The 25,502-nt window shown below is 52.5% G+C and overlaps 1 protein-coding gene across 6 annotated transcripts in view; it reads left to right on the top strand.

The window, feature by feature from the left end:
• The window catches only part of MYRIP (myosin VIIA and Rab interacting protein), a 115,978-nt gene that overhangs the window by 57,191 nt on the left and 33,285 nt on the right, over positions 1 to 25,502 (top strand). For 4 of the 6 annotated variants that reach the window (XM_064169739.1, XM_064169741.1, XM_064169740.1 and 1 more), the window contains exons 4-8: positions 16,835 to 16,971; positions 18,286 to 18,369; positions 19,421 to 19,518; positions 19,832 to 19,912; positions 21,961 to 22,104. In XM_064169739.1, the coding sequence (XP_064025809.1) occupies positions 16,835 to 16,971; positions 18,286 to 18,369; positions 19,421 to 19,518; positions 19,832 to 19,912; positions 21,961 to 22,104 (544 nt within the window). The remainder of the gene's footprint in view (positions 1 to 16,834; positions 16,972 to 18,285; positions 18,370 to 19,420; positions 19,519 to 19,831; positions 19,913 to 21,960; positions 22,105 to 25,502) is intronic. The other 2 variants (XM_064169743.1, XM_064169738.1) reach the window with 1 other exon arrangement.

Below are 25,502 nucleotides of genomic sequence, written 5' to 3'. Positions count from 1 at the left end.
GTGCTTCACTTCACAATGAAGAGCACAGATGTGGTGAACGAGATACCGGCACCGAGCGGGGAATGCACCTTCGGGGTGTTTGTCCCGAGCGGAGTGTGAGACAGCTCCGGAGCAGAGCACGGTGACTACTGCAGGTAAAGGTGCTTCTGGCCTTTTAATTCTCCTTTCTCATGGTGATGCCATCTGTGTCATGCATGGGGCTCCACTGAGGTGACTTCCTTCCTTGCGCTGTCGGTGCAGGCTGTGCAGTGCAGCTTGCTTTGCCTTCGCAGCATCAGTGTGGGATTTAGGCACAGGCTGGGGAGTCCCTCTCATGTCAGTAAGCACTGCCACAAAACTCTGAGCTTCAGCTTTTTAAACCCGTGACAAATGTCCTCTCTGCAGAATCGTCCCCTGGATGCTCTAGGGGCAGCTTGGGGTGGGTTGTTTTTTTTCCTGGAGATGTTCTGATTTATCTCTATGTTTGTCATGACTTCAGAAGGTGCTTTTGAAACAGCTTCATCCCCAAATGCAGGCAAGAAAGGAAAAACAAAAGAAAGGAGATGAGGCAGTGAGGAGGCTTAGACACATGAAATAGTTTCAGGTCTTCATTTTGTGAGTAAGTGTTAGTGCTTGCTCAGTATTTACAGGCAGGAGCAGTGCAGTTCTGCCTGCATGAGGAGGTGGACGCCAGCAGCAGGGCAGTAGTTCCCTTGGGCAGCCAGATCTGCTGGGAGCTCGCTGCAGAGTGAGCCTCTGCTGCAGGAGGTGATCTGCTCCGATGAGCCATGGTGCTCCTGTGAGCGAGGCAGGACACACTCCTTCAGCACCGCCTGTGGGCTGGTTGGTTGGTTTGCCTTGGCACTGTTTTGGCACGGATTCTCTTCTCTCGTCGGGCTCTTTTAGCTCTGCTCCCCGAAAGCAGCATCAGCACTGAGCGCTGTTTGCTGCTGCTGCAGACACAGCAGCAGGTTTGCAGGCATCAGCTGAAGCCTTGCCAGATGCATCACAGCATCTGTGTTGTGACGACAGAGCAGGGATTTGTCATCCCACTGATGGAGGGGGAATCACAACTTCTGAAGTGAGAAGAAGCTGGCATGGTAGAATCACAGAATCAGCCAGGTTGGGAGAGACCTCCAGGCTCATCCAGCCCAACCTAGCACCCAGCCCTGCCCAACCAACCAGACCATGGCACTAAGTGCCCCAGCCAGGCTTGGCTTCAACACCTCCAGCCACAGCCACTCCACCACCTCCCTGGGCAGCCCATTCCAATGCCAATCACTCTCTCTGCCAACAACTTCCTCCTAGCATCCAGCCTAGACGTGCCCTGGCACAACTTGAGGCTGTGTCCCCTTGTTCTGTTGCTGCTTGCCTGGCAGCAGAGCCCAACCCCACCTGGCTGCAGCCTCCCTTCAGGCAGCTGCAGACAGCAATGAGCTCTGCCCTGAGCCTGCTCTTTTCCAGGCTAACTTGTGACAAGAGGGCATGGTCTGAAGCTGTGCCAGGGGAGGTTTAGGTTGGGTGTTAGGAAGCACTCATCATGGAAAGGGGAATTAGGCACTGGGGTGGACTGCCCAGGGAGGTGGTGGAGTCACCACGCCTGGAGATCTTTAAGAACAGACTGGATGTGGCACTCGGTGGCATGGTTTAGCTGATGTGGTGATGTTAGGTTGTAGGCTGGACTTGATGAGCTCAGAGTTCTTTTCCAGCCTCCATGATTCTGTGAGAAGAAGGAAGTTAAGCATACTCAAGGAACTGACTGCTTTGGATCACTATGAAATATGTTCCTGGCCCTACATAAAGACAACTTTAAAGCATGCAGTATCTCTCTCACAAATGCAGTCACACAATGGCAGGGGCTGGAAGGCACCTCCAGAGATCTCCCAGTCCAGCCCCCCTGCCATAGCAGGACCACCTAGAGCAGGTCACACAGGAACACATGCAGATGGGGTTTGAATGTCTGCAGAGGAGGAGACTGCACAGCCTCTCTGGGCAGTCAATTACAGCTGGTGCAGGACATGCCAGCAGAGACTGTGCCCTGACCTGGTGGTCGCTGCTGGGTTGTTGCCATCTCTGCTGCCTGTGCTGTGGAGATGACCTGTCCCCATCAGTGTCTGTGCTGTTGATGAACAAGCAGGGCTGTGTGAACCACTGGGAGTTATTTGCAGTTCTGGAGGCAGCAGACAGCACAGCCAGAAAAAGCTGCAGAGATCTTTTTATATGAAAGAGATTCTGTGCCTGGGATCCCAGCTTTTATAAGAGGAAGCTGTGGAGTCCCTTCCCTTGAATGCACAGTCTGGGGGAACAATTCTGACATCACTCCCTCCTCTGACAAGAGGATAATGAACAATCTCTCCCTTCCCTGCTAAATGCTTCTGCACTTAGAAGGCAAAAATAAATACCTGATCTGAGCAGCAAAAGAGAAAGGCTGAGGGAAGAACCCAATAAACCAGTCATAGCTTTGTCTGTACCCCAGGGTAGCAGCAGAGGGACTTACTGAAGGGACAAAAACTCTGCTTGTTTGTCCCTGTGAATTTTTGGGACCCCTAGGAAGAAAGGGTTACTTGGGAGAAGAGACCAACACCCATCTTGCTACCACCTTTCAGAGAGTGAGGAAGTCTCCTCTCAACATGAGGCAACAGTGTGCCCAGGTGGGCAGCAGAGCCAAGGGCATCCTGGGCTGGCTCAGCAGGACCAGGGAGGTTCTTGTGCCCCTGTGCTCAGCACTGCTCAGGCCACACCTTGAGTGCTGTGTCCAGTTCTGGGCTCCTCAATTCAAGAGAGATGTTGAGGTGCTGGAAGGTGTTTGGAGCAGGGCAGCAAGGCTGGGGAGGGGCCTGGAGCACAGCCCTGTGAGGAGAGGCTGAGGGAGCTGGGGGTGTGCAGCCTGCAGAAGAGGAGGCTCAGGGCAGAGCTCATTGCTGCCTGCAGCTACCTGGAGGGAGGCTGTAGCCAGGTGGGGTTGGGCTCTGCTGACAGGCACCCAGGGACAGAACAAGGGGACAGAGTCTGAAGCTGTGGCAGGGCAGGTCTAGGCTGGATGTGAGGAGGAAGTTGTTGGCAGAGAGAGTGATTGGCATTGGAATGGGCTGCCCAGGGAGGTGGTGGAGTCTCTGTGGCTGGAGGTGTTGAAGCCAAACCTGGCTGGGGCACTTAGTGCCATGGTCTGGTTGATTGGGCAGGGCTGGGTGCTAGGTTGGCCTGGATGAGCTTGGAGTTCTCTTCTAACTTGGCTGATTCTATGATTCTAGCATTGCAGTTTGGTACAAGCTGCCAGCCAGCAAGGCCTGCCTCATCCTCCCCCTCAAATCTTTAGTTGAGTGATAGTGAACACACCCACCAAGATCCTGAACACAACCACCAAAATGCTCTTCTCACTGTCCTGGCTCTGAACAGTCAATAGATGGTTTGGTACTCAGCTTATACCCTCTGTTCCTTGCCCCATCACTGGGCACCACCGAGCCCAGCACCTTCATCTTGGCACCCACCTTTCTGGTATGTGTAGGCATTGATCAGGTCCCCTCTCAGCCTTCTCTTCTCCAGACTAACCAGCCCCAGGGCACTCAGTCTCTCTTCACAGAAGAGATGTTCAAGTCCCTTCATCATCTTCATAGCTCTTGGTCAGACTGTTTCAGGATGTGGAGGGTTACTTATGAATGCCCAGTCAAAAGCATTAGCTTAAGGGCTGAGCTCAGTGATCTTAGAAGTCTCTTCCAACCACAAGGAGTCAGTGATTTCAGTCATTTTGGTGGGCAGTGAGGCTGAGGCTGGTGACAGCCACCAGACATACACCATTAGTGCCCCTACTTTACACTCTTGCTGTCCATGACCGAGCTCCCACCATATTCCCAAGTGCAAGCAGCTGCTGTTTGCACTGTAAAGAGCCTGCCTGAGGGCTGTCCTGCTGCAGCATGCAGCTGGGTAGGTGAAGAGGTAAAACCACTGAAAAGAGTGATGTGAAAATGGATTTTCACTTTGCAGTCTCAGTGACCCTGCTGACATTCCTGTCCCTGGGCTGAGTATTTTTAGGCACTGCTTTTCTAGCCACCCTGAGCCCTCTCAAAGAGCATTCCCTTGGTAAAGTGAGGGATTTGGGGGTTGTTTGTTGTTTTCCAGGCAGGAAATAAGAATGAGCTGCTAATTTCCTTTGGGCACTGAGGAAAATGAATTCTCTAAGCATGGGTGGTTTTTATCACAAGCACAGCTCAGCAGCCTTTGCTGCCATAGAAGGGGAGCAGCAGCAAACAAGCACCGTGCAGTGGCATGGCCTCAGTGGCCAGTACTGAGGAAAAATAAGAACCCCTTACAACAAGGAATGGCAAATTCATTCCATCATGGAAAAAAAACCCACAAATCTAGGCAAAATATGATCTTAATTATCATCAGCCTCTGCTTTCCCCTGGATTCTCTGGCCAGGAAATGGATGGGAAGCAGCAGCAGGTCTGCTGAAGGAAAAATTCTTGCTTCCCACTTAGAAAGGTTTGTGGCTGTGTGGGGTTAGCTTTGTAATCAAAGACCCCAGCTAGAGGGAAACCCCACTTAAAGGAAAGCAATAAATAACAGGTGGCATTTGTCCAAAGGAAAGCTGATTTCAAGGTTGTTTCTGGATGCCCTCTCTCAATAAAAGCTTTCCCAGAGCTGCACAGGGGGTTGGAGGAGCAGCCTCAGCAGCACTGAGTACAGGGTAGCAGTTGCTGCCTTGCTCTCACTGGACAGGCTGTGTCTGACCCAAGCCAGGATGCTGGTGGCCTGCCTTGGGCACACTGCTGGCTCACATTCAGCTGCTGCCAAGCAACAACCCCATCTCCTTCCCTGCTGGGCAGCTTTCCAGAAGCTCTGCCCCAAGCCTGGAGCAGCTATGGAGTTGTGTGACCCAAGGGCAGGACCTGACACTTGGCCATGTTGAAGCTTATATGTACATGGGACCTGGTAGAGCTATTGCTGCACAGCATTTCATGTTCTTCAGAGGCTGCAGAGCCACTGATGCTGCTTGATCCACAGTCACACCACCTTCATAGCCCAACCAGGCAGAGCTCAGGCACATAGCCAGGTGGGGTTGGGCTCTGCTGCCAGGCACCCAGCAACAGAACAAGGGGACACAGTCTCAAGCTGTGCCAGGGGAGGTCTAGGCTGGATGTTAGGAGGAAGTTGTTGGCAGAGAGAGTGGTTGGCACTGGAATGGGCTGCCCAGGGAGGTGGTGGAGTGGCTGTGGCTGGAGGTGTTGAAGCCAAGCCTGGCTGGGGCACTTAGTGCCATGGTCTGGTTGGTTGGGCAGGGCTGGGTGCTAGGTTGGGCTGGCTGAGCTTGGAGCTCTCTCCCAACCTGGCTGATTCTATGATTTTACCACTTACCATGGTTTAAACACTTACTGTGTTTGCAAGCTCCCTTAGCCCCCTCACCCCTACCAGAGCTACGATTCTAGAGCCAGTGTGGCTTTAGGGAGAAAGCTGAGGCTGAGATTTTTGTGCTGCTAATCACATTAGAGCTACAAAAGCAAATCACCAGATTCAAGGAGAAGTGGCAATGAGCACAGATTCTGTTGCTGGTATTTGTGTGGCCTTTGGCTCACAGGATTCCATGGGCTTGTATGCAGTTAATGGAAGAAGAGAGAAGTGGTGCTGGTGGTGTTTTAATGAAGAGAGGGCAGGGTGGAGAAACTGAGCCAGGCTGTAAGCTGGTTGGGTGTTCTGTTGCAGGGACAGGTGATGCTGGTTTTGATGCCATGTCAGGGATGGACACCAAGGTTTGCAGTTTATGATCAGTCTGGTTCTGCCATTAGGCAGAGACTGAGTTTAGTTCCAGTTCTGCAGGGGGAAAAGTGCCGAGAAAACCAAACCCAACTTACTCTGAATCTCTTTCCTCCACAGCTGCCTCACGTCAGCTTTTCTCTCTGGCTCAGTCTGTCTCTGGAAGCATCCTCTAAATGGTGCTGCAGGCAGATAGGAGCTGTGCTTGTCAGTGCTGCTCAGCTCGCTTGCCTCCTGCGTCACCGGGGAGCACGAACGGCCTCACACGCCACTGCCTCTGCCCTGCTCAGCCCTGCCATTCACTTCTGAGTCACTGGAGACAGACCAAGGCTGACTCACCCACTCAATTGCTGCTCTGCCCCTTCCTTTGCCTGTTACGACAGCAGAGCTGGTGAATGGCTTGGCCAGGTTCCCACAGAGGCCAGAGGATGCTGTGAGCCAGACTGTCAGACGCAGGTAGCAGCATCTCTGCTATTGACCTCTGCGAGCACCTCTGGGCTGCTGTTCTCAGCACATGCCAGAGGCTGAGTGGTAGGTGGAGACAGGAGTGATAGAAGGGCTCAGCTTGGAAGGGACCTCTGAGCTCAGCTGCTCCAACTTCCCCACCATGCCCAGGGACACCTCTCAGCCAGACTCAGCTGCTCAAGGCCTCATCCAGCCTGACCTTCAACACCCCAGGCAGGAGGTAGCCACAGCCTTTCTGGGCAGCCTGTGCCAGAGTCTCACCACCCTCACACTGAAGAACTTATTCTAACCCTGCTCTGTCTCAGTTCCATACCATTCCCCCTGTCCTGCCCCTAGACACCCTGATGAAAAGTCCCTATGCAGCCATCCTGCGGGATGCCTTTAGGCACTGGCAGGCAGCTCTGAGGTCCCCTGGAGTCGTTTCCAGACTGCATACTCCCCAGCTCCCTCAGCCTGTCCTCACAGCAGAGCTGCTGCAGCCCTTGGCTCATCTTCGTGGCCTCCTCTGGACTCTCTCCAGCAGCTCTGTGACCTTCTTCTGCTGGAGACACCAGAACTGGAGGCAGGATTGTAGGTGAGGTCGCAGCAGAGTGGAGTCAAAGGGCACAATGGATAGAGGGAGTGTGTGTGGGTGTCCTGTGGTGCTGCAGCAGTCGGTGGTGCTTTCCCCTGCTCGGTGCAGATGTGTGGGTGTGAGCAATGTCTCTGTAGCCCTTTCAGCTTTGTGGCCACATGTTTGTAAATCAATCACATCAGCAGCCTTAGTACTTGTCCCTGTCAGTGCACAAGGCAAGGGAGTGTGGTGAGGTTGTGCCTGCCAAGCTGGGCTCTCCACAGGTGCTGAGGTTGCTCAGGTTTAGTGGTTGTATAAAGAGGAAGGGAGCAAAAGGCAAGCCTGAGACTAAAAAGGAGGAGAAGGGGTGCCCCTGAGAGTGGTGGAGAGCAGACATCACTTCTGTACAAGGCAGCTTCCTTTGGAACAGAAAAGTCATCCTCCAACAGCACTGTTTGTGTCATAGAACCATAGAATCAGCCAGGTTGGAAGAGACCTCGGAGCTCATCTGCCCAACCTAGCACCCAGCCCTGTCCAGTCAACCAGACCATGGCACTAAGTGCCCCAGCCAGTCTCTTTTTGTGTCACCTGTCTTGTTCCTAGCCTGAGAGCAGTACTGCTGCCAGTGAGGGCTTTGCTGAGGGCTGCTCAGCACAGTGAGAAGCGACAAAGGATTCCTTAGTGCTTGCTGTGCTGGGAGCTCAGGGCAGCTGCTGCCCACATCTCTGCCGTGCCAGGCAGTGAGAGCCCTGTGCCTCCCTGGCACTGCTTATGCCTCTCTGGGCACCTGCTGCTTCCTGAGGGGACTCCCACACGTTGTCAGGAGAAGGGCTTGCATCAATGAGAGCCTTAGCCAACAAGGGGACAGAGTCTGAAGCTGTGCCAGAGCAGGTCTAGGCTGGATGTTAGGAGGAAGTTGTTGGCAGAGAGAGTGATTGGCATTGGAATGGGCTGCCCAGGGAGGTGGTGGAGTGGCTGTGGCTGGAGGTGTTGAAGCCAAGCCTGGCTGGGACACTTAGTGCCATGGTCTGGTTGCTTGGCCAGGGCTGGGTGCTAGGTTGGGCTGGCTGAGCTTGGAGCTCTCTTCCAACCTGGCTGATTCCATGATTTGAGACTCAGTGGTCATGCCTTGGCACACTGCTTGCCTACACTTACCTACACCTGGCTTTGTTCCTTCCTATCTGCACTAGGATTTTGCTGCTGCTTTTTTTCTCTCCTGTGTTTTTGAGATCAGCACCAGCACTCTGACAGTGATGGGGTGCTGGTTTCCTTGGCCACCCTCAGTTATCTGTCACCACAGCATACCACGTGCCAACAGCAAGCTGCTGCCCATTGCCTGACACCTTGAGCCTCAGGCAGGAAAGCTTATGTGGATGCTAGAAGGAAGAAGATCTTTTTCAACCAGATGATTGTTACATGTTTGTAACCTGCTCTCAGGTTGCATAGGTAAGGAGAGTGTCAGTAAGTGTGCAGTGAGAGCCAGGCAGACGCAAGGGGATCAGCTGCTGGAGTGGGAGGTGGTGGTTAATTCTAGTGAGGTTTGCTAGGCTGGGGGCTTGGTGGGCCCAGGTGTTGGCAGGAGCTTGGCAGGGTGGGTGCAGAGCACAGAACTAAGACTCCAAACAGGCAGGCTGCTCTGAGGGAGACGTTTGGCAGCTTTGGACACTGAACATGAGCTGAGCTGGACTGCAGGAGAAGAAAGCCAGAAGAAGGATGGTGAAGTGATGGAGGGAGAAGTTGAGCACAGGTGGGCAGTCGGTGTGCCAGCCTGCACCTGGCTGCCACGTGCCCTAAGGGAGCTGTGAGGATGGAGGCAAAACTTAAGAGGAAAGAGAGGAGCTCTGCAGGCTCTTTGACTGCTGAAGCCGTGTGAGTGTTGTGTATCTAACCCTGCTGCGCTCCTGGGAATGTGAATGTCTGTGTACAAATATCCCACCCCTGGGAGCTCTGCCTCCCCGAAAGAGACACAGCTGCCTCAGCAGCCAGACACAGAGGTAGTGTTTGGGAATCAAATGTCAGCTCTCCCTAGGCAGCTACAGTGTTTTCAGAACGCAAATTAAGGAGCATAATTAAGCTTCTTATTGCTTGTGCATTCTCTCTGGCTTTTAATGTGCTCATCAGTGCCATGGGAGACCTCCTGCAGCTCTTTGTGGCATTCCGGGGGCAGCTCTCGCCAAAACCATTGCGAGGCTCTGGCTCCTCCTCCTCTTCCTCCCGGAGGCTGCTCTTTGAGCTGTGTTTGCTTCTGTTGAGAGAGAAGGGCTGCAGGCTGATGAGATTGAGCAGCTCTGCAGAAAAGGACTTGGGGGTGCTGGGGCATGAGAAGTTGGATAGGAGGAGCTTGCAGCCCAGAAGGCAAATGGCAGCCTGGGCTGTATCCAAAGCAGTGTGGCCAGAGATGGAGAGAGGGGATCCTGCCCCTCTGCGCTGCTGAGACCTCACCTGCAGTGCTGCATCCAGCTCTGGAGCCCTCAACACAGGAAGGACATGGACCTGATGGAGCAGGTTCAGAGGTAGGGCCATGGAAACGATCAGGGGGCTGGAACACCTCTGCAATGAGGACAGGCTGAGGGAGCTGGAGGTGTTCAGCCTGGAGAAGAGAAGGCTCCAAGGAGACCTAATAGCAGCCTGCCAGTACCTGAAGGGACCTTCCAAGAAGGCTGCAGAGGGACTGTTTGCAAAGGCCTGCAGGGATAGCACAAGGGGCAAACAAGGGTTTGAACTGAGAGGAGGTTTAGAGTGGATGTGAGGAACAAGTTCTGCACCATGAGGGTGCTGGAACACTGCAACAGGTTGCCCATGGAGATGGTTGAGGCCCCATCCCTGGAGATATTCAAGGTGAGGCTGGACAAGGCTCTGAGCAACCTGCTGTAGTGGAGAATGTCCCTGCTGAGTGCAGGGGGTTGGACGAGAGGACTCCTGAAGGTCATAGAATGGTTTAGGTTTGGAAGTGACCTCAAAGATCATCCAATTCCACCCCACCTGCCATAGGCAGGGACACCTCCCACTAGAACAGGTTGCTCAAGACCTCATCCAACCTGACCTTGTCACTTCCAACCCAAACCATTCTGTGATTCTCTGCTGAAGAACTGCTCCAGCAGAGATGAGTGTCTTGGGGCTGAGTTAGAGCTGAGTATATTTGGAGCCTCCCCTGTTACTGCTATTAAACTGAAACACAAAGGTGAAAGAGCTACTAAAGGAGAGAAAAATGAAGTGTCCCTTGCCACACCTGGTTTCACCTGCCAGGCTGCTTGTGGGAGACTGCCCAGGAGATGACAAGTGACATTTCCACAGAAGAAGCACCAAGTATTTAGCCAGGCAGGGTCAGGTATGGAGTGCAGCTGCTCGTGCCCGTGGCTGCTTCTGAGGAGGCTGCAGGCTGTGCTCAGCTAGGCTAAAACAACCCCTACTGAGCCAGTGTGTGGCCCACTCTAGTGACTGGCACTGTGCACTCTGGGGCTTTTTTGTTTCTCTTTTCTTCTTCCTTGATTCCCAAATTGCTAATCAGAGGCAACAAATTGGCTGCAGACTGCAACAAGACACCCTGCAGTCTGCCATGAGATGTTTGAAGGCTCCGTGTTGGGGAGAAGCTTTCAGCATTCTCTTCATCTTCTCTGGCCTCCCACTGAAGTGACTCACTTGTCAAGGCAGCAGCATAGCAGAGAATCACAGAATGGCTTAGGTTGGAAGGGATCTGAAGGATCATCCTGTTCCAACCCCCCCACCATAGGCAGGGACACCTCCCACTAGAACAGGTCACTCAAGGTCTCATCCAAGCTGGTCCTCAACACCTCCAGGGAGGTTGTGCAGCACAGAATCACCCAATGTGATCTGTGCCAGTGTCTCACCACCCTCACTGCAAAGAACCCTCTCCTAACATCCAGTTTAAGTCTCCCCTCTGCCAGTTCAAACCCATTCCTCCTCATCCTGTCATTACAAGACCTTGTCAATAGTCCCTCCCCAGCCTTCCTGTAGCCTCCTTCAGATAATGGAAGGCCACTCCAAGGTCTCATTTGGGCAAAGTGCTGATACAGAAACAGAGTTTAAGGCCAGTGCTTAGTGCCTCAAAAAGGGCCAGCATAAGTCAACCCCCCAGACTTTAGAGTCAGGATGCTAAGGTCCTCTCTCAGCATGCTAGCTTTCCCAAGTAGCTGGAAGGGAGCCTGTTGGTGCCTCAGTTTTTCACCTGTGAAATGGATTTGAAGGCTCTTTGGCCATTGCTGTTGTTTACTTGTTGAGATTTTGGCCACCTTCTTTTCAAAGACCTGAATTGCTTCAGGGTAATGCTGTTAGTGACAAGGAGGTAATGCCCTGAGTAGCCACGATGCACACTGTGTACTGAGAGTGTGGTAGAGATCCATATGAAAGTGAAGCATGGGGTAGGATATGCAGACAAGGGTTTTGTTAGCTGCCTTACCTCCTGTGCAGTCCCACCTTGGACAGGACCTCTCAAAGCTTCCAGCCTCTCTTGGGTAAAGCACCATCACCACACACAGGGATGCCTCCTGCTGCTGCAGTGGGACCTTTGAGAAGCTATAGGAGTGTTTGCATGCACTGAGCCTGTAGTAAGCCTCTTTACTCACTTAGGGCCTCAGCAGCTTGGTTGGAAAGATGTTGGATGAATCTTGGTTTCCTTACTATTAAAAATTCACCCCAATTTGCCTTGACCAAACCCAAAAGCTGTGGTAATGATACTACCTGAAAGGAGGCTGTAGCCAGGTGGGGTTGGGCTCTTCTGCCAGGCAACCAGCAACAGAATGAGGGGGGACAGTCTCAAGCTGTGCCAGAGAAGGTATAGGCTGGATGTTAAGAGGAAGTCTTCCTCTCAGGAGGTATTCAAAACCTGCCTGCATGCATTGCTGTGTGAGGTGCTCCTGCTCTGGCAGGGGGTTGGACTGGATGAGCTTTTCAGGTCCCTTCCAGCCCCTGACATTCTGTGATTCTGTGATTCCAGCCTCCATTAAACTGGGATGAAAATAGGGCACCAAAGGATAGATGTTACTTAGCCAAGATGCCTCTTCCTGCTTGAACTGCAGGAGGTATCATGGAATCCTAGAATCAAGCAGGTTGGCAGAGAGCTCCAAGCTCAGCCAGCCCAACCTAGCACCCAGCCCTGGCCAACCAACCAGACCATGGCACTAAGTGCCCCAGCCAGGCTTGGCTTCAACATCTCCAGGCACAGCCACTCCACCACCTCCCTGGGCAGCCCATTCCAGTGCCAATCACTCTCTCTGCCAACAACTTCCTAACAGCATCCAGCCTAGACCTGCCCTGGCACAGCTTCAGACTCTGTCCCCTTGTTCTGTCCCTGGGTGCCTGGCAGCAGAGCCCAACCCCACCTGGCTACAGCCTCCCTTCAGGTAGCTGCAGACAGCAATGAGCTCTGCCCTGAGCCTCCTCTGCTGCAGGCTGCACACCCCCAGCTCCCTCAGCCTCTCCTCACAGGGCTGTGCTCCAGGCCCCTCACCTGGGGGGGGCTTCATCACCCTTCTCTTTGTTAAGGGAGACCCAGGACCCCTCAGACTGGCACGGGAAGGCAGGAGGGCTGCACAGCTCTGAAGCTTTCTCTTGGCTAGGGAAGTGAAGCCTCCTCTGGGCAGCAGGGCTCTGCCAGAGAGCTGTGTGCAGGGCTGGTGTGGAGGAGCAGCTGTATCTCCCTGCCAGGCTGGCTAATCTGGGCTTGCAGCACTGCTTGGGCTTTATTACTCTGATGCAAGTATTTACCAACAGAGAGATTGCAGCTTTGGTTGTTTGTTTGTTGTTGTTTTTTTTTTCCCTCTTCTTTTTTCCATTTTTCATTATTCAAATGGCAGGAAATCCATATGAAAAGCACATTTGTGTGTGTGTGGTGTGTGTGTGCCCAGATGTAGAGCCCCTGTTAGTGAGGCCAGCTGGGATTAAAGTCTCATTTGTATAATTTGTAAAGGCTTTGGAATTTTTTCCTACGGTTTTCAGCCGTAAGCTGGAATTTAGCTTTTGTCAGGCTGCTGGACAGCTTGCACAACAAAGCTTGCAACTAAGAAGGTTTCCTGTGTGACAGGGAGAGCCTCACCATTTTACATGCAGGGGCCCTGGAGGCACTGTGTGAAAAACAAATGCTTTGTAAAAAGGAGGAGAAAGGCATTGGCTGTGTGTCAGAAGCTTAGCCAAGGAGAGCTCTGCTCTTAGGGGGCACAAGATAACAGAAGGACTGAATTAGATGACTTTTAAAGGTCCCTTCCAGCCCAGGCCATTCTGTGATGTCAGGAGGAAGTTGTTGGCAGAGAGAGTGATTGGCATTGGAATGGGCTGCCCAGGGAGGTGGTGGAGTGGCTGTGCCTGGAGGTCATAGAATCATAGAATGAAGCAGGTTGGAAGGGACCACCAAGCTCAGCCAGCCCAACCTAGCACCCAGCCCTGGCCAGTCAACCAGACCATGGCACTAAGTGCCTCAGCCAGGCTTGGCTTGAATGGTCTGGTTGATTGGACAGGGCTGGGTGCTAGGTTGGGCTGGATGAGCTTGGAGCTCTCTTCCAACCTGCTTCGTTCTGTGATCTATAACTCTTCAAAGAAGTTCAGAAAATCATTGAGGCTGGAAAAGACCTCTGAAGTCACCAAGTCCAGCCTCTAAGTTACTCAAGGACTAAAAAGATAAGGCTTCTTTTCTGCAGAGGCAGCTATAGAATCATAGAATCAACCAGGTTGGAAGAGACCTCCAAGATCATCCAGTCCAACCTAGCACCCAGCCCTATCCAGTCAACTAGTGGTGAGGAGCTTGGGAGGCACTCGCTGGATGCTCCTTTGCTCACAGCAGCAGGGATTATTGTTGCCCAGCATCACATAGCCTCACCCAGTCCTTATTTGCCCTTGGCCCACGCTGGGAAGAGCTGCTGAGGTGCAGTGGTTGCCTGAGCCAACCACTCTGCTTCAAGAAAACCTCCTTGCTCGAGCTGCTGGCTGAAGGTCTGAAGCGTGTCTGGGTAGGCAGTGCCGCTCCCTCCATCCCACGCCTGGCAAGGGAAGATGTTCCTTATACCCCCCAGCTAGGAACCTGCATGGCACTTGGATTTGGAGGTGCCAGGCCGCTGCTGGCCCAGGTGGCAGTGCCTCCAGCTGAGCAAAGTGCTGCTTAAGCTGTTCTGGGGCTGGTGGAGCCATCCAGCTCCAAATCCATCTCATCTCGGAGAGCAGAGGCTGTGCGTGTGCAGCTGCCGGCAGGACGCGGCGCAGCCTGCTCCGGCAGGGGCTGGAGAGAGAGCCAGCGAGGAAGATGGGAACTGGAATTGCATTTCTTCACTCCTCAGCCAAGTGTCAAGGGTTTGGGCTTTTTAAGCTGGTTTTTCTCCTCGTTTTCCCCTCTTTCCTTTTTAACTAAGCTGCAGATCAGCCCAGCTCTTTCTGCGAGGTGCTTCTCCTGCTGGCTGGCGTTTCACGGCTCTCTGTTCGCAGCTTTTTCTCCACATGAGAAGAGAAGCAGCCCTTAAAGCAGGGGATTGTTGTCTCCCTGGTGTTCTCGAGCCCTAATTTAGAAGCCCTGTGTATCTTTCCCTAATCAGGATTACAGAATTGATTTGCAGGGGTTCATCCTCTGCAGGCTTTGTTTCGCCGATGGCGCAGAGTTTGTGTCTCTTTTGGGGCGTTCTTCTGCGCCTCCTCCACCTGCCTTTTTGGTGTTGAGCTGCTCTGCAAGGATCTTTGGATTAAAAAAATGAAGTTTTCAGAAGGAAAAGCCTTCACTTAGGTAATGTGAATAGCTCACTCTGTGAGCTCACTTTGTGCTCTGTCTCTTTGGGTATCAGCCTTTCTCCTGGGGGTGGACGTTTCCTCGTAGCCATTGCTGCTGGCTGGGGCTTTGGCTGCAAGTGCTTCCATTGCACCCAGCTGAACGCCAGGCACAGTGAGCAGACCTTCCTGGGGGTGTTTGGGTGTTGCTTTCTGCCTTTTGAAGTTTATCCCTGTCAGCTTTCTGTCTGGACTGTTCCTTCTTTGCAGTGAGCAGGTGCAGAGGAGATATTGGTGGTGATGGCAGGGCAGGAAATGAATCTGTGAACGCCTGCGGCTGCTCTTGCTTCTTAAGCAGCAGCAGGATGCACTCCTTCTGAGGTTTGCCTTCCTTCTTCTTTTGCCTTCCTTCAGAAACCTGCAAAACCCCCAACATTGATGTACTGCAGCAAACAGAAACAAATCTGGCAGCAAACGAGACCAAATCCACGTTCAGCCCAGCTGTGGGAGCTGCTTTGATTCCTGCCTGTTTGTGTTTTGCTTCAGCAAGTCCTGTGCAGGAGGGTCACAGGTTTACAAACGATGGGGAGGGACTGTTGACAAGGTCTGGTAATGACAGGACGAGGGGCAATGGGTTCAAACTGGCAGAGGGGAGAGGTAGACTGGATGTTAGGAGGAAGTTCTTTGCAGTGAGGCTGGTGAGACACTGGCACAGATTGCCCAGGGAGGCTGTGGCTGCTTCCTCCCTGGAGGTGTTCAAGGCCAGGTTGGATGAGGCCTTGAGTGACCTGTTCTAGTGGGAGGTGTCCCTGCCTAAGGTGGGGTGTTGGAGCTGGATGATCCTTGAGGTCCCTTCCAACCTCAACCATTCTATGATTCTATTCTAGAACAGCATTGCTCAGTGCCTGGCAGGTGCCTGAAAACCTACTGAGTGCCAGGTGAGCAGGATGTGGAATTTCATGGAATCATAGAATCAGTCAGGGTTGGAAGGGACCACAAGGAGCAGCCACTTCCAACCCCCCTGCCATCCCCAGGGACACTGTACCCTAGAGCAGGCTGCCCACAGCCTCAGCCAGCCTGGCCTCAACCACCTCCCTGGGCAGCACATTCCAGGCTCTCAGCACTCTCATGCTGAACAACTTCCTCCTTACATCCAGTCTAGACCTACCTATCTCCAGCTTTGCTCCATCCTCCCCAGTCCTGCCACTCCCTGATACCCTGAAAAGTCCCTCCCCAGCTTTTTTGTAGGCCACCTTCAGACACTGAAAGGGCAATTTCTGTCCTCTGGGAAGTAGTGAGGCACTGGGAGTGTTTTGTATTGCAGACTAAGGTAGGAAAAGAAAACTTTACATAAAATCAATTTTCTAAGGGTAAAGAGGATTCAGACACAGTGAAATGTTTCCTTTCACTTAAGGGGGGGGTAAGATTTGTTTCAGTGGTAGTGTTTTTCAGGCTGGATGCAGAGTGGGTTGAGAGCAGCTCTGAAGAGAGAACCTTGGGGGTACTGATTAATGAGCAGCTCCCCAGGAGCTGGCAGTGCCCTCCTGCAGCCCAGCAGGCAGCTGTGTGCTGGCTGCAGCCAGAGGAGTGTGGGCAGCAGGGCAAGAGAGGGGATTGTGCCCCTTGGCTCTGCTCTGCTCAGACCTCACCTCCAATCCTGCCTCCAGTGCTGGTGTCCCCAGGAGAAGGAAGTCCCAATGCTGCTGGAGTGAGTCCAGAGGGGGCCACAGACATGATCCAAGGGCTGCAGCAGCTCTGCTCTGAGGACTGGCTGAGAGAGTTGGGGCTCTGCAGCCTGGAGAAGAGAAGGCTTCCAGGAGACCTTGGAGTGGCTTTGCAGGATCTGAAGGGGGCTACAGGAAGGCTGGGAGGGACTATTGACAAGGTCTGGTAATGACAGGATGAGGAGGAATGGGTTTGAACTGGCAGAGGGGAGATTGAAACTGGATGTTAGGAGAGGGTTCTTTGCAGTGAGGGTGGTGAGACACTGGCACAGATCACATTGGGTGATTCTGTGCTCCACAACCTCCCTGGAGGTGTTGAGGACCAGCTTGGATGAGACCTTGAGCAGCCTGTTCTAGTGGGAGGTGTCCCTGCCTATGGCAAGGGGTTGGAACTGGCTGAGCTCTGAGCTCCCTTCTAATCTAAACCATTGTATGAAAGAGAAGAGCACTGCTGCTGGTGGTGGCAACACCAAATACAACCTGGGGTCCTCTGCAGCAGCTGTTTGCTCATTGGTTACCTGTTTTGCCCCAGCATAGAGCAGAGCACAGGCAGAGTTACTCAGCAGCCAGCGTGGCCATGCTCTGCTGTCACATAAAGGGCTGCTCTCGTTTACACCTCTGCTGTAGAATCATCCCAAACACCTCATTTCTGTGTCCCTTTCAGGCTCCTGAGGACCCAGTCCCTGGATTGGTACTACAACAATGTCAAAAGTCGCTTCAAGTGTTTTGGAAGTGCCAAAGTGCTGAAGAACCTGTACAGGAAGCACAGGCTGGAGAGTGGAGCTGGTCTGGACGCCCTGGGTAAGAGCAGCTGCTTGGCTTCCTCAGGAGCTTCTCTGCTTTAACACTTTGGAAGCAAAAGAGTTACCTTCATACCTTCTGTCATTCAAGGTGACCAAAACTGGAGTTGTCCTCACTTGAGAGTTTTGCACGCTTAGGGATCTGAAATTGGCCACCTCTTGGTTGTGTATTGATGTCTTTAAACACTCAAAAGGTACCAGTTAGGTTTTGGGTCACTCTTTGAAGTGAGGAGGTGCAGCTCATGCTCATCCCTGGTGTTAGAGTGCACCACCCTGCAAGAAGAGTACTTGGGGATAGCCAGTGGGTCAGAAGTGCTGTTTGGTGTCACACTGGGAGCTTGGGCAAGTTTTACAAGCCACAGCCAGTGCAGTGTGTGAGATTTCCTTGGATTTGTTGGCCCAGATACTTCCCCACTGGAGTTGTGTTGAACTTTGTACCAAGAGTACAGAAGATGTCAAGTCTTCCCTTTGTGTTTTCCTGCAGTGATGTGGGAGGATGAATGGACTCTAGTCCCAGGTGAAAGTTGCAAGTGTTTCTTACCAAACGTGGCCTGAAGGATTCCAGGCAGAAGGAGCCTAGGCAGTACATTGTGATTTATTGGTCCTTGTGCTGTCTCTATGTCAAATTCATTTTCCTAGAGAAGAGTCCTTACCAGTGGAGAACAAATACTTGTGAGGATGAGAAAATCCATGGCAGTGAGAGCAGAACTAAGAACTGTGGGCATGGATCCTTCAGAACTGTGACCTGAGGCATTGCCTCTACTCTAGTCACAGTCTCAGAGGATTTGCCCTTGAATGGGAGTGTAGAGAGTGCCATGAGGAGCTGCAGTGGCATCTGCACTCCCTGAGACCCTTCTGAGCAAGGCCTTTGAGTCTAAATGTCACTGCTAACTTTCTGTGCCTGTTAGGTAAACCTTTTGCTCCCTTTGAAGATAAATACTGGTACAGGTGTCTGAGGTTTGGCTTATTTATACAGCATTGCCCTTTCAAAGGTAGAATCTGTTTCAACCCCAAATGTCATATTAGAGGCAAATCCCTTACACTTAGCTTCTACCATGTCAGCTTTATTCCTGGCAGCTTCCTCTTCTCTCTCACTTTCACTGTACAAATAGTTTCCACCATCCAATGTGAATGAAAGGTCTTTGGTGTAAAAAGCAATCATGTTGTGTACAAAAGCTGCTGTGGTCATGGTTGACACAAAAGGTAAGAGGCATTTTCTGCCTATCCCTGCCTTGTGTGAGTGCTCTGCTGTAATAACTCCCCTGCCCTTTGCTGGGTGGCACTCACCCCTCCACATGGTGCTGTCTTTTTTGAGCAGAGGGAGGTTTTTCTGAAGGCAGCTTTGAAAATGAAGGAAGCATCTGTGGCAGTGACTCCACGTTCTACCAGCAGACAGAAGGTAATGCTGCTAAAACCTTGGCTGAGAATGGGTTGGGTTTGGAAGGGACCTCCAAAGCTCATCCAGTCCAACGCCCTGCACTCAGCAGGGACATCCTCCACTGGAGCAGGTTGCCCACAGCCCTGTCAAGCCTCACCTTGAATATCTCCAGGGATGGGGCCACAACTACCTCCCTGGGCAACCTATTGCAGTGTTCCAGCACCCTCCTGGTGCAGAACTTGCTCCTCACATCCAAGCTCCATCTGCTCTGCTCTCATTTCAAACCACTGCCCTCGTCCTGTCCCTGCAGGCCTCTGCAGACAGCCCCTCTGCAGCCTGCTCATACCCCTGCAGGCACTGACAGGCTGCTGCCAGGTCTGCCTGGAGCCTTCTGCAGGCTGCACACTGCCAGCTCCCTCAGCCTGCCCTCGCAGCAGAGCTGCTCTGAGCCTGTGATGGTGTTTGTGACCCTCCTCTGGACCTGCTCCATCAGCCCCATGTCCTTCCCATGTGAGAGCTCCAGAGCACAGGAGCTTAGAGTGCTGCTGAATCTTGCTCACAGATCCTTTGAGCAAGGTACCAGAAGTCCTCTGTTTACCATACTTCTGGGGTGGTCTCCTTCAGTGTTACAGCTAAAATGTGCCTCTTTTCTGGTGTGATTTTCATCATGTTCTGGGTTTGATCCTTCTCCCCCCTTTCCTTTCCCATGCTCTTTCCCCCCCCCCAATTCTTTTTCCTTTGCTCTGTTGGCGTTCATAGGAAATTTCCACATTTTCATCCTGTGCTTCCCTCTTGAGCATTTTTCTGGGTTCTCAAACACAGAAGATAAAAGTGCTGTGGTTTATTCTGTTTAATAACTACATTTGAAAAGTGGCACAGGAATTGAGGCAGCCTCCTCTGTCTGAAGGTGTTTATTTTACTGGGCACAACTTAATGAGGAAATGAACTTTGCAGTGAGCAGTCTGAGGTCTGAGTGTATGCCCAGACTATCAGTGTGAGTTCTGGAGCTCATAGTGCCAAGTGGGCTCCAGTATCCAAAGCCCATGGTGGCTTTCTCTCCTTCTTCACCCAGGACACAGTATGATGGATACCCTTGCTGTGGCCTTACGTGTTGCAGAGGAAGCAGTGGAAGAAGCTATTTCTAAGGCAGAGACCTACAGTGACAGCCTGGTAACCTTTACAATCCTGTAATAACTGGGTGAACTGAACTGGAGCAGTTGTGTCCCTTTTAGTTTGGGTGGCAGTGCAAAACCAACGAGATAGAAAAGCAAAGACAGGGAAGCAGCGAGTATCTCCTGCCGTACCTGGAGTGGGGGTTGTCAGCTTGTGTCCAAGAGGCACGCTGCATCTCAGAAGGTGACATGCAATGTCAGTAGCTGCAGGTTCTGCCCCCAGTGCCAGCAGGCCTCATCACCCATTTCCTGAGCTGTGCACCTTCTGTTGCATGTGATTTTAGCAGCTCCAAATGTCCATTTTCACGCAGGACAAGCAGAACGAGGCTTGTTACTTGCAGGAGCACAAGGAGGACCTCATAGAAGAGCTGGCTGCAACCATTGTGCAGAAGGTATGGCATGTGTTTTGTTTTCTCCCCTGGCTTGTTTAGCAGCCAAAACAGTCCTGGTGAGCTTTAACTCTCCTAACAGCCAGAAGGATGGCACCAAGTTAGAGTGAGTGACAAGCTGCAACTTCAGCTCTCACAGTGGAGGCTTAGTCAGCTGTGTGCCACAGACACAGCAACTTCTAAATAAGCTTAACTGAGTGCCTAAACTGATGGCTTGCACCCTCAGAGCTGAGAGCTGCCTCTGCCTCAGGCCTGTGATGTTGTTGTTTGGCAGAGGGGGCCCCTGCTTGATGGAATTTTATGCCTGTACTTCATGTCCCCAAAGGCACCAAGTTCTCTGATGCAATGTGGTGTGGCTCCGTAGCCTCTACCAAAGCCTGCATCTGCAGCACACAGGATTTTCACTTGGCTAAAAGAGAATTCTCTTCACATGTCTGTGAGAGACACCCAAAGCAGCACAGAACCCTCAGTGTCTGCTTTCTGGAAAGGACATTCTTCTCCTGCAGAGCTCATAGCTGGCACTGATGCAGCACAGAAGTGGAGGACTAGTGGGAACAAGCACACCTTGAGTTTGTTCGGCCAGCTGGGAGCAAGAGGAGGCATGAACAGAGTCCTGCTGGGCTATCCTGAGCAGTAAAGTAACCACTCTGCTCAGTTCCTCTCCCACCATGTGAGCTAAGCTTGTTGCCAGGTCAAATCATTTAGGCTGGAAAAGAGTTCGGCCATAAACCCAACTCTGCCACGTCTGCCGCTAAGCCACGGCCCTCAGCACCACAGCTACATGGCTTTTAGGGCCTCCAGGGATGGTGAGGCCACTTCCCTGGGCAGAGGGGACACCTTTATCCTGGTGTCCAACCCAAACCTCTCCTGCTGCAACCTGAGGCCATTTCTTCTTGTCCCATCACTTGTCATTTGGGGGAAGAGCCTGACCCTCACCTTGCTACAGCCTCCTTTTCAGGTAGTTGTAGGGAGCAAGAAGGTCTACCCTGAGCCTCCTTTACTCCAGGCTAAACAACCCCAGTTCCCTCAGTCACTCCTCACAAGACCTTGTGCTCTGGAGCCCCCACCAGCTTCCTTGCTTTTTGTTGGACAAGCTCAGGCACCTCAACCTCCTCCTTGTGGTGAGGGGCCCAAAACTGCACAGTGTTTGAGGTGCAGCATTGCCAGTGCTGAGTGCAGGCAGATGAATGCTCACTGCCCCAGTCCTGCTGGCCACACTGCTGCTGGTCCAAGCCAGGATGCACATCTGTCTAGGGGATGTGGCATGTAATGGATGATGGCTCACACTCCAGGGGAGGAATGTGCTGTTTGTAAGGTAGGAGAGTGAAAGCTCAACAGAAAGCAGTCTGCCTGCTTTTACAGCAGGGAGGTTAGAAGATTCACTCTGCTCAGCAGGTGTTTGACAGACCAGAGCCCACCTCAGCCAAGCTGGAGCTGCTACCACTTTGTCAGAAGCTGCCCACCAAGATGTGTTGTGTGTGCTGCAGAATACCTTAAATTGGAGTCAGAACAGATGTAGGAGTGAGGTGTGGCAGGATGGCACCTGTCCCTGTAGGGACACAGCCTGCATGAGCTTCTCTCTCTGAAGACAGTGTGGATTTGCAAGCCCCAAACGAGTGTCTGGACACCTGAGACCGTGTGCCTGGGTGTCGTGGGAGCCTTTGAGATTCCCTCATCCTTAGTAGCTCATCTCTCTTTGCAGAACTTCTTGTCTGAAAGCATGCTTGCTGCTCAGGTGCTGCTAGTCTTTGAAGTGTCACTGTAGGAACAGGTTTCTGTGCTTCTCAGTTCACCTCAGGTATCCCTACAGGCATGGATTATGCTTTCTGGTGTTGGTGCTTATGCACTTGCAAGCAGCTTGGTTAGATGAGAAGCAATCCAGGGCAGCTGCCAGCACCATGCCAGCACCAAGCGGGGCGAAAGCCAAGGGCAAGTCCAGAGTTCTTCCCAGGCAGTTTGCCTGCTGACAGGGCTGAGGTAGTTCTTCCTCCAAATGGCTCGGGCAGTGTTTTCCAAGCCCCTTTTCTTCTCCCCTCTGCCATACCCAACAGATCCTCAAGAAGCAGAAGAGCAAAGCGGAGCAGGCTGAGGCTGACCTGGCATGGCCGCGGTGGCGCAGCAGCGGGCTGGCGGCTGCCTCGCACCAGAGCATGCTGACCTGCCCGGGGAGCCGCAGGGGCTCCTACACCTTGTGGGTGAGTGCCTCAGCAACAGCCAGAGGTGCCTTCTGCTGCTGCCTGAGTGAATGGTGTGGAGAGATTGCAGAGGGCGAGCACCAAACCTGTGTCTGGGCAAACTGTCCCTCAGTTGTGTGCTCCCTCGCACCCCGTGGGCCGTGGGGGTGCAGCACAGACACTGTGTGCTGCCAGGGTGAGTTTGTGGTATCAGCATTCTCACTGCTTCATTTCAGTGCTAGCAGGACTCAGTGCCTTGGTGTTTATGCTTGAGACTGGCTTTAAAGAGTCCAAGATTGGGTTGGGTTGGCAGGGACCCCCAAAGCTCATCTAGTCCAACTCCTTGCAGGCAGCAGGGACATCCTCCACTAGAGCAGATTGCTCAGAGCCTTCTCGAGTCTGATCTTGGATACCTCCAGGGATGGGGCCTCAGCTACCTCTCTGGGCAACCTGCTGTAGTGTTCCAGCACCCTCATGGTGCAGAATTCGTCTCTAACATCCAATCTGAATCTGCTCTGCTCTCATTTCAAGCCCCTTATGCTCACTTAGCTTTTATCTGGTGCTTTGCTGAACGTTGCCTCTTCTTTTGTGCAGGGGTAGGGTTATGTAATGCTTTTTGCTCCTTATCCATCTAAAGAAAACAACCACCAACAACAGAAAAAGAGGATGCCCAGCTGTAGAGCACCATTTATGTCTTACACTGGAGGGTGTCTCCTCTTTCTTTCACTTCTTTCTCAGCACAATGCCTTTAGGTCCTGCTATAAAGCTGAGGAAAGTCTGACAAACTGCATTAGTAGCATTTTTAAGAGCAGCAGCAAGGGAAAAGAAGTGAAAATAAACTATAGGCTTGGATGAAGTTTACAGCTGGCCTCAGATGATCATAGAATCAGAATCAACCAGGTTGGAAGAGACCTCCAAGCTCAGCCAGCCTAGCACCCAGCCCTAGCCAGTCATCCAGACCATGGCAGTAAGTGCCCCAGCCAGGCTTGGCTTCAACATCTCCAGTCACGGTGACTCCACCACCTCCCTGGGCAGCCCATTCCAATGCCATTCACTCTCTCTGCCAACAACTTCCTAACAACATCCAGCCTAGACCTGCCCTGGCACAACTTGAGACTGTGTCCCCTTCTTCTATTGCTGCTTGCCTGGCAGCAGAGCCCAACCCCACCTGGCTACAGCCTCCCTTCAGGGAGCTGCAGCCAGCAATGAGCTCTGCCCTGAGCCTCCTCTGCTGCAGGCTGCACACCCCCAGCTCCCTCAGCCTCTCCTCACAGGGCTGTGCTCCAGGCCCCTCCCCAGCCTTGCTGCCCTTCTCTGATCTTTGAGGTCCTTTCCAAGCTGAACAATTGACCAGTCCTGTGCTAGGCTATTTCAGTCAGAGAGGGAGGGCAGTGGCAGGTGAGTTGCAGTGGTGGTCTACACTGGATTCTCTCACCCCTCCCATAAGCCCAGTTTCTGCCTTTTGCTTTCCCAGCATTGTTTTCTTGTTTCCCTGTATCCTCTGAAGGGTGCTCGTGTTCATCTGTTCAGTGCTTGGAACAGAGGAGGAGTTCCCTGGCATAGCCAGACCCCAGCATCACTTGCTTACAGTGTAGAGGGGAGCTGCAGCAGTCCCAGCTACACCTGTGTGCTTCTGCCTGCCAACCCCTTCTGCTTTTTAATGGCACCTATTTGTCTGCAGCTCATCCATATCAACCAGTACCTTCCAGTGGGCTCTGGAAGCCCTGCATTCCCTCCCTGCTCCTCCCAAATGCCTTGCACTGAAATCATCATTAAGTACACCAAACTGCCTCCCTGCAGTGTGAGGCAAATGCGGCATGCAGAGAGCTTGGGGACAGCACAGTGCCAAGAGACCTGCTGCGTGCAGCCTGCTCAGCTGGAGCAAACTCTATTGATCTTCACATCTCCCTGAAATCTGTTATTGATTGTTTAACTGCAGTGCTGTGGGCTGACAGCAGCCTCAGATACTGCCTCTTCCTTCTATCTTTCTCCTCTCCTAGATTCCGAGGTGCCTTGCCCCTGCTAAAAATAGTGATATGAGGCTGAGTATTCTATTTCCTCACCTTCATAGAAGGAGATGGATGGCTCCATCTGTTGCTCAGTACCAGTGAGCAAAGGTTGTCCTGCACTGGCACAGGAGGAGCTTAGAGCAGTGGGTGGATGCTCTCCTGCTCTTCCAGTCTGTTTCTCCCCAGTACCTCACTGCCAGTGAGAGCAGAGGAGCAGCTGGCACATTGCATCCCATTGAAGCACCAGAGGAGCGCTGGCGTCCCGGGGTGTGCCATGTGCTTTGTTAGTGCTCTTTATTTGGAAGCTGAAAGATTGCATCTCTAAACAGTACCTCAGCCATGGCTTAGAGTGTACAACCCAGCTGGGGCTGGAGGAGAAAGGAGGAGTTTTCTGTTTCAGATGGGTTTCCTTTTTGGAGTTTAAGGATGCAACCTAGAGAAACTGCTCAGCTCCTCAGTAGCTGCACCAGAAGTGCTGCTGCATGTGCAGAAGGCAGCACACGTTGGAATTCTCTTCTGAAGCAACAAGTTTGAGTCTCAGTTTGCTCTGCAAAGCAGGGGTGAGAGCAGAGGAGCAGTTGGCACACTGCATCCCACTGAAGCACCAGCGGAGCGCTGGCGTCCTGGGGCGTTCCAAGTGCTTTGGTGGTGCTCTGTATTTGGCAGCTGAAAGATTGCATCTCTAAACAGCACCTCAGCCATGGCTTAGAGTGTGTAAGCCAGCTGGGGCTGGAGGGGAAAGGAGGCTTTCATTAAACACACACGGTGATGCTGCACCCCAGGGGAAGCAGCAGTTGGCCAGGCTCGCTCCAAGGCCTGCCATATGCCAGCACTTGTTTGGTTTTAGTTCCTTTCTTGAGGTTTTTTTCACTCTGATTTTTTATTTTCTGAGGGGTTTTGTTTTTTAAAGAGAAGAGAAGAGAAGCTCTACAAGCCTGAGGTGTCCAGCACTGCTTTGGAAATCTCTGGAGGTGCTTGATCTGTGTGGAGGTTTGTCTGCAGGAGCTGTTTGAGGACAAGCTTTCTGGGGGGGAATCCTGCTCAGCAGCTGTGCCGCACGGTGGGATTGCTCTTTCAGCATAACATGATGCCAGCTGACATCAAACCCTACCTGGCAGCACCAACCTGGCAGCAACATCATTTGTGTGCCTGGTTAATGAGCGTGTCCTGCTGCAGGGAAGATGTAGCTTGAGCTGGCATCCAGAGGTTGCACAGAGTATATTGCTGGGACCTACTCCAAATCCCAGGCTCACAGGATGTTAGGGGTTGGAAGGAACCCAAAGAGCTCATCCAGTCCAACCCTCTGCCAGAACAGGACCATACAATCCAGCTCAGGGCACACAGGAACACATCCAGATAGGCCTGGAAAGGCTCCAGAGAAGGAGACTCCACAGCCTCTCTGGGCAGCCT

Source organism: Pogoniulus pusillus, chromosome 32 (assembly GCF_015220805.1).
Source record: "Pogoniulus pusillus isolate bPogPus1 chromosome 32, bPogPus1.pri, whole genome shotgun sequence".
NCBI classification, from domain to species: Eukaryota; Metazoa; Chordata; class Aves; order Piciformes; family Lybiidae; genus Pogoniulus; species Pogoniulus pusillus.
The sequence above is the reverse complement of the archived record's forward strand: the minus strand, read 5'-3'. Positions and strand labels throughout refer to the sequence as shown.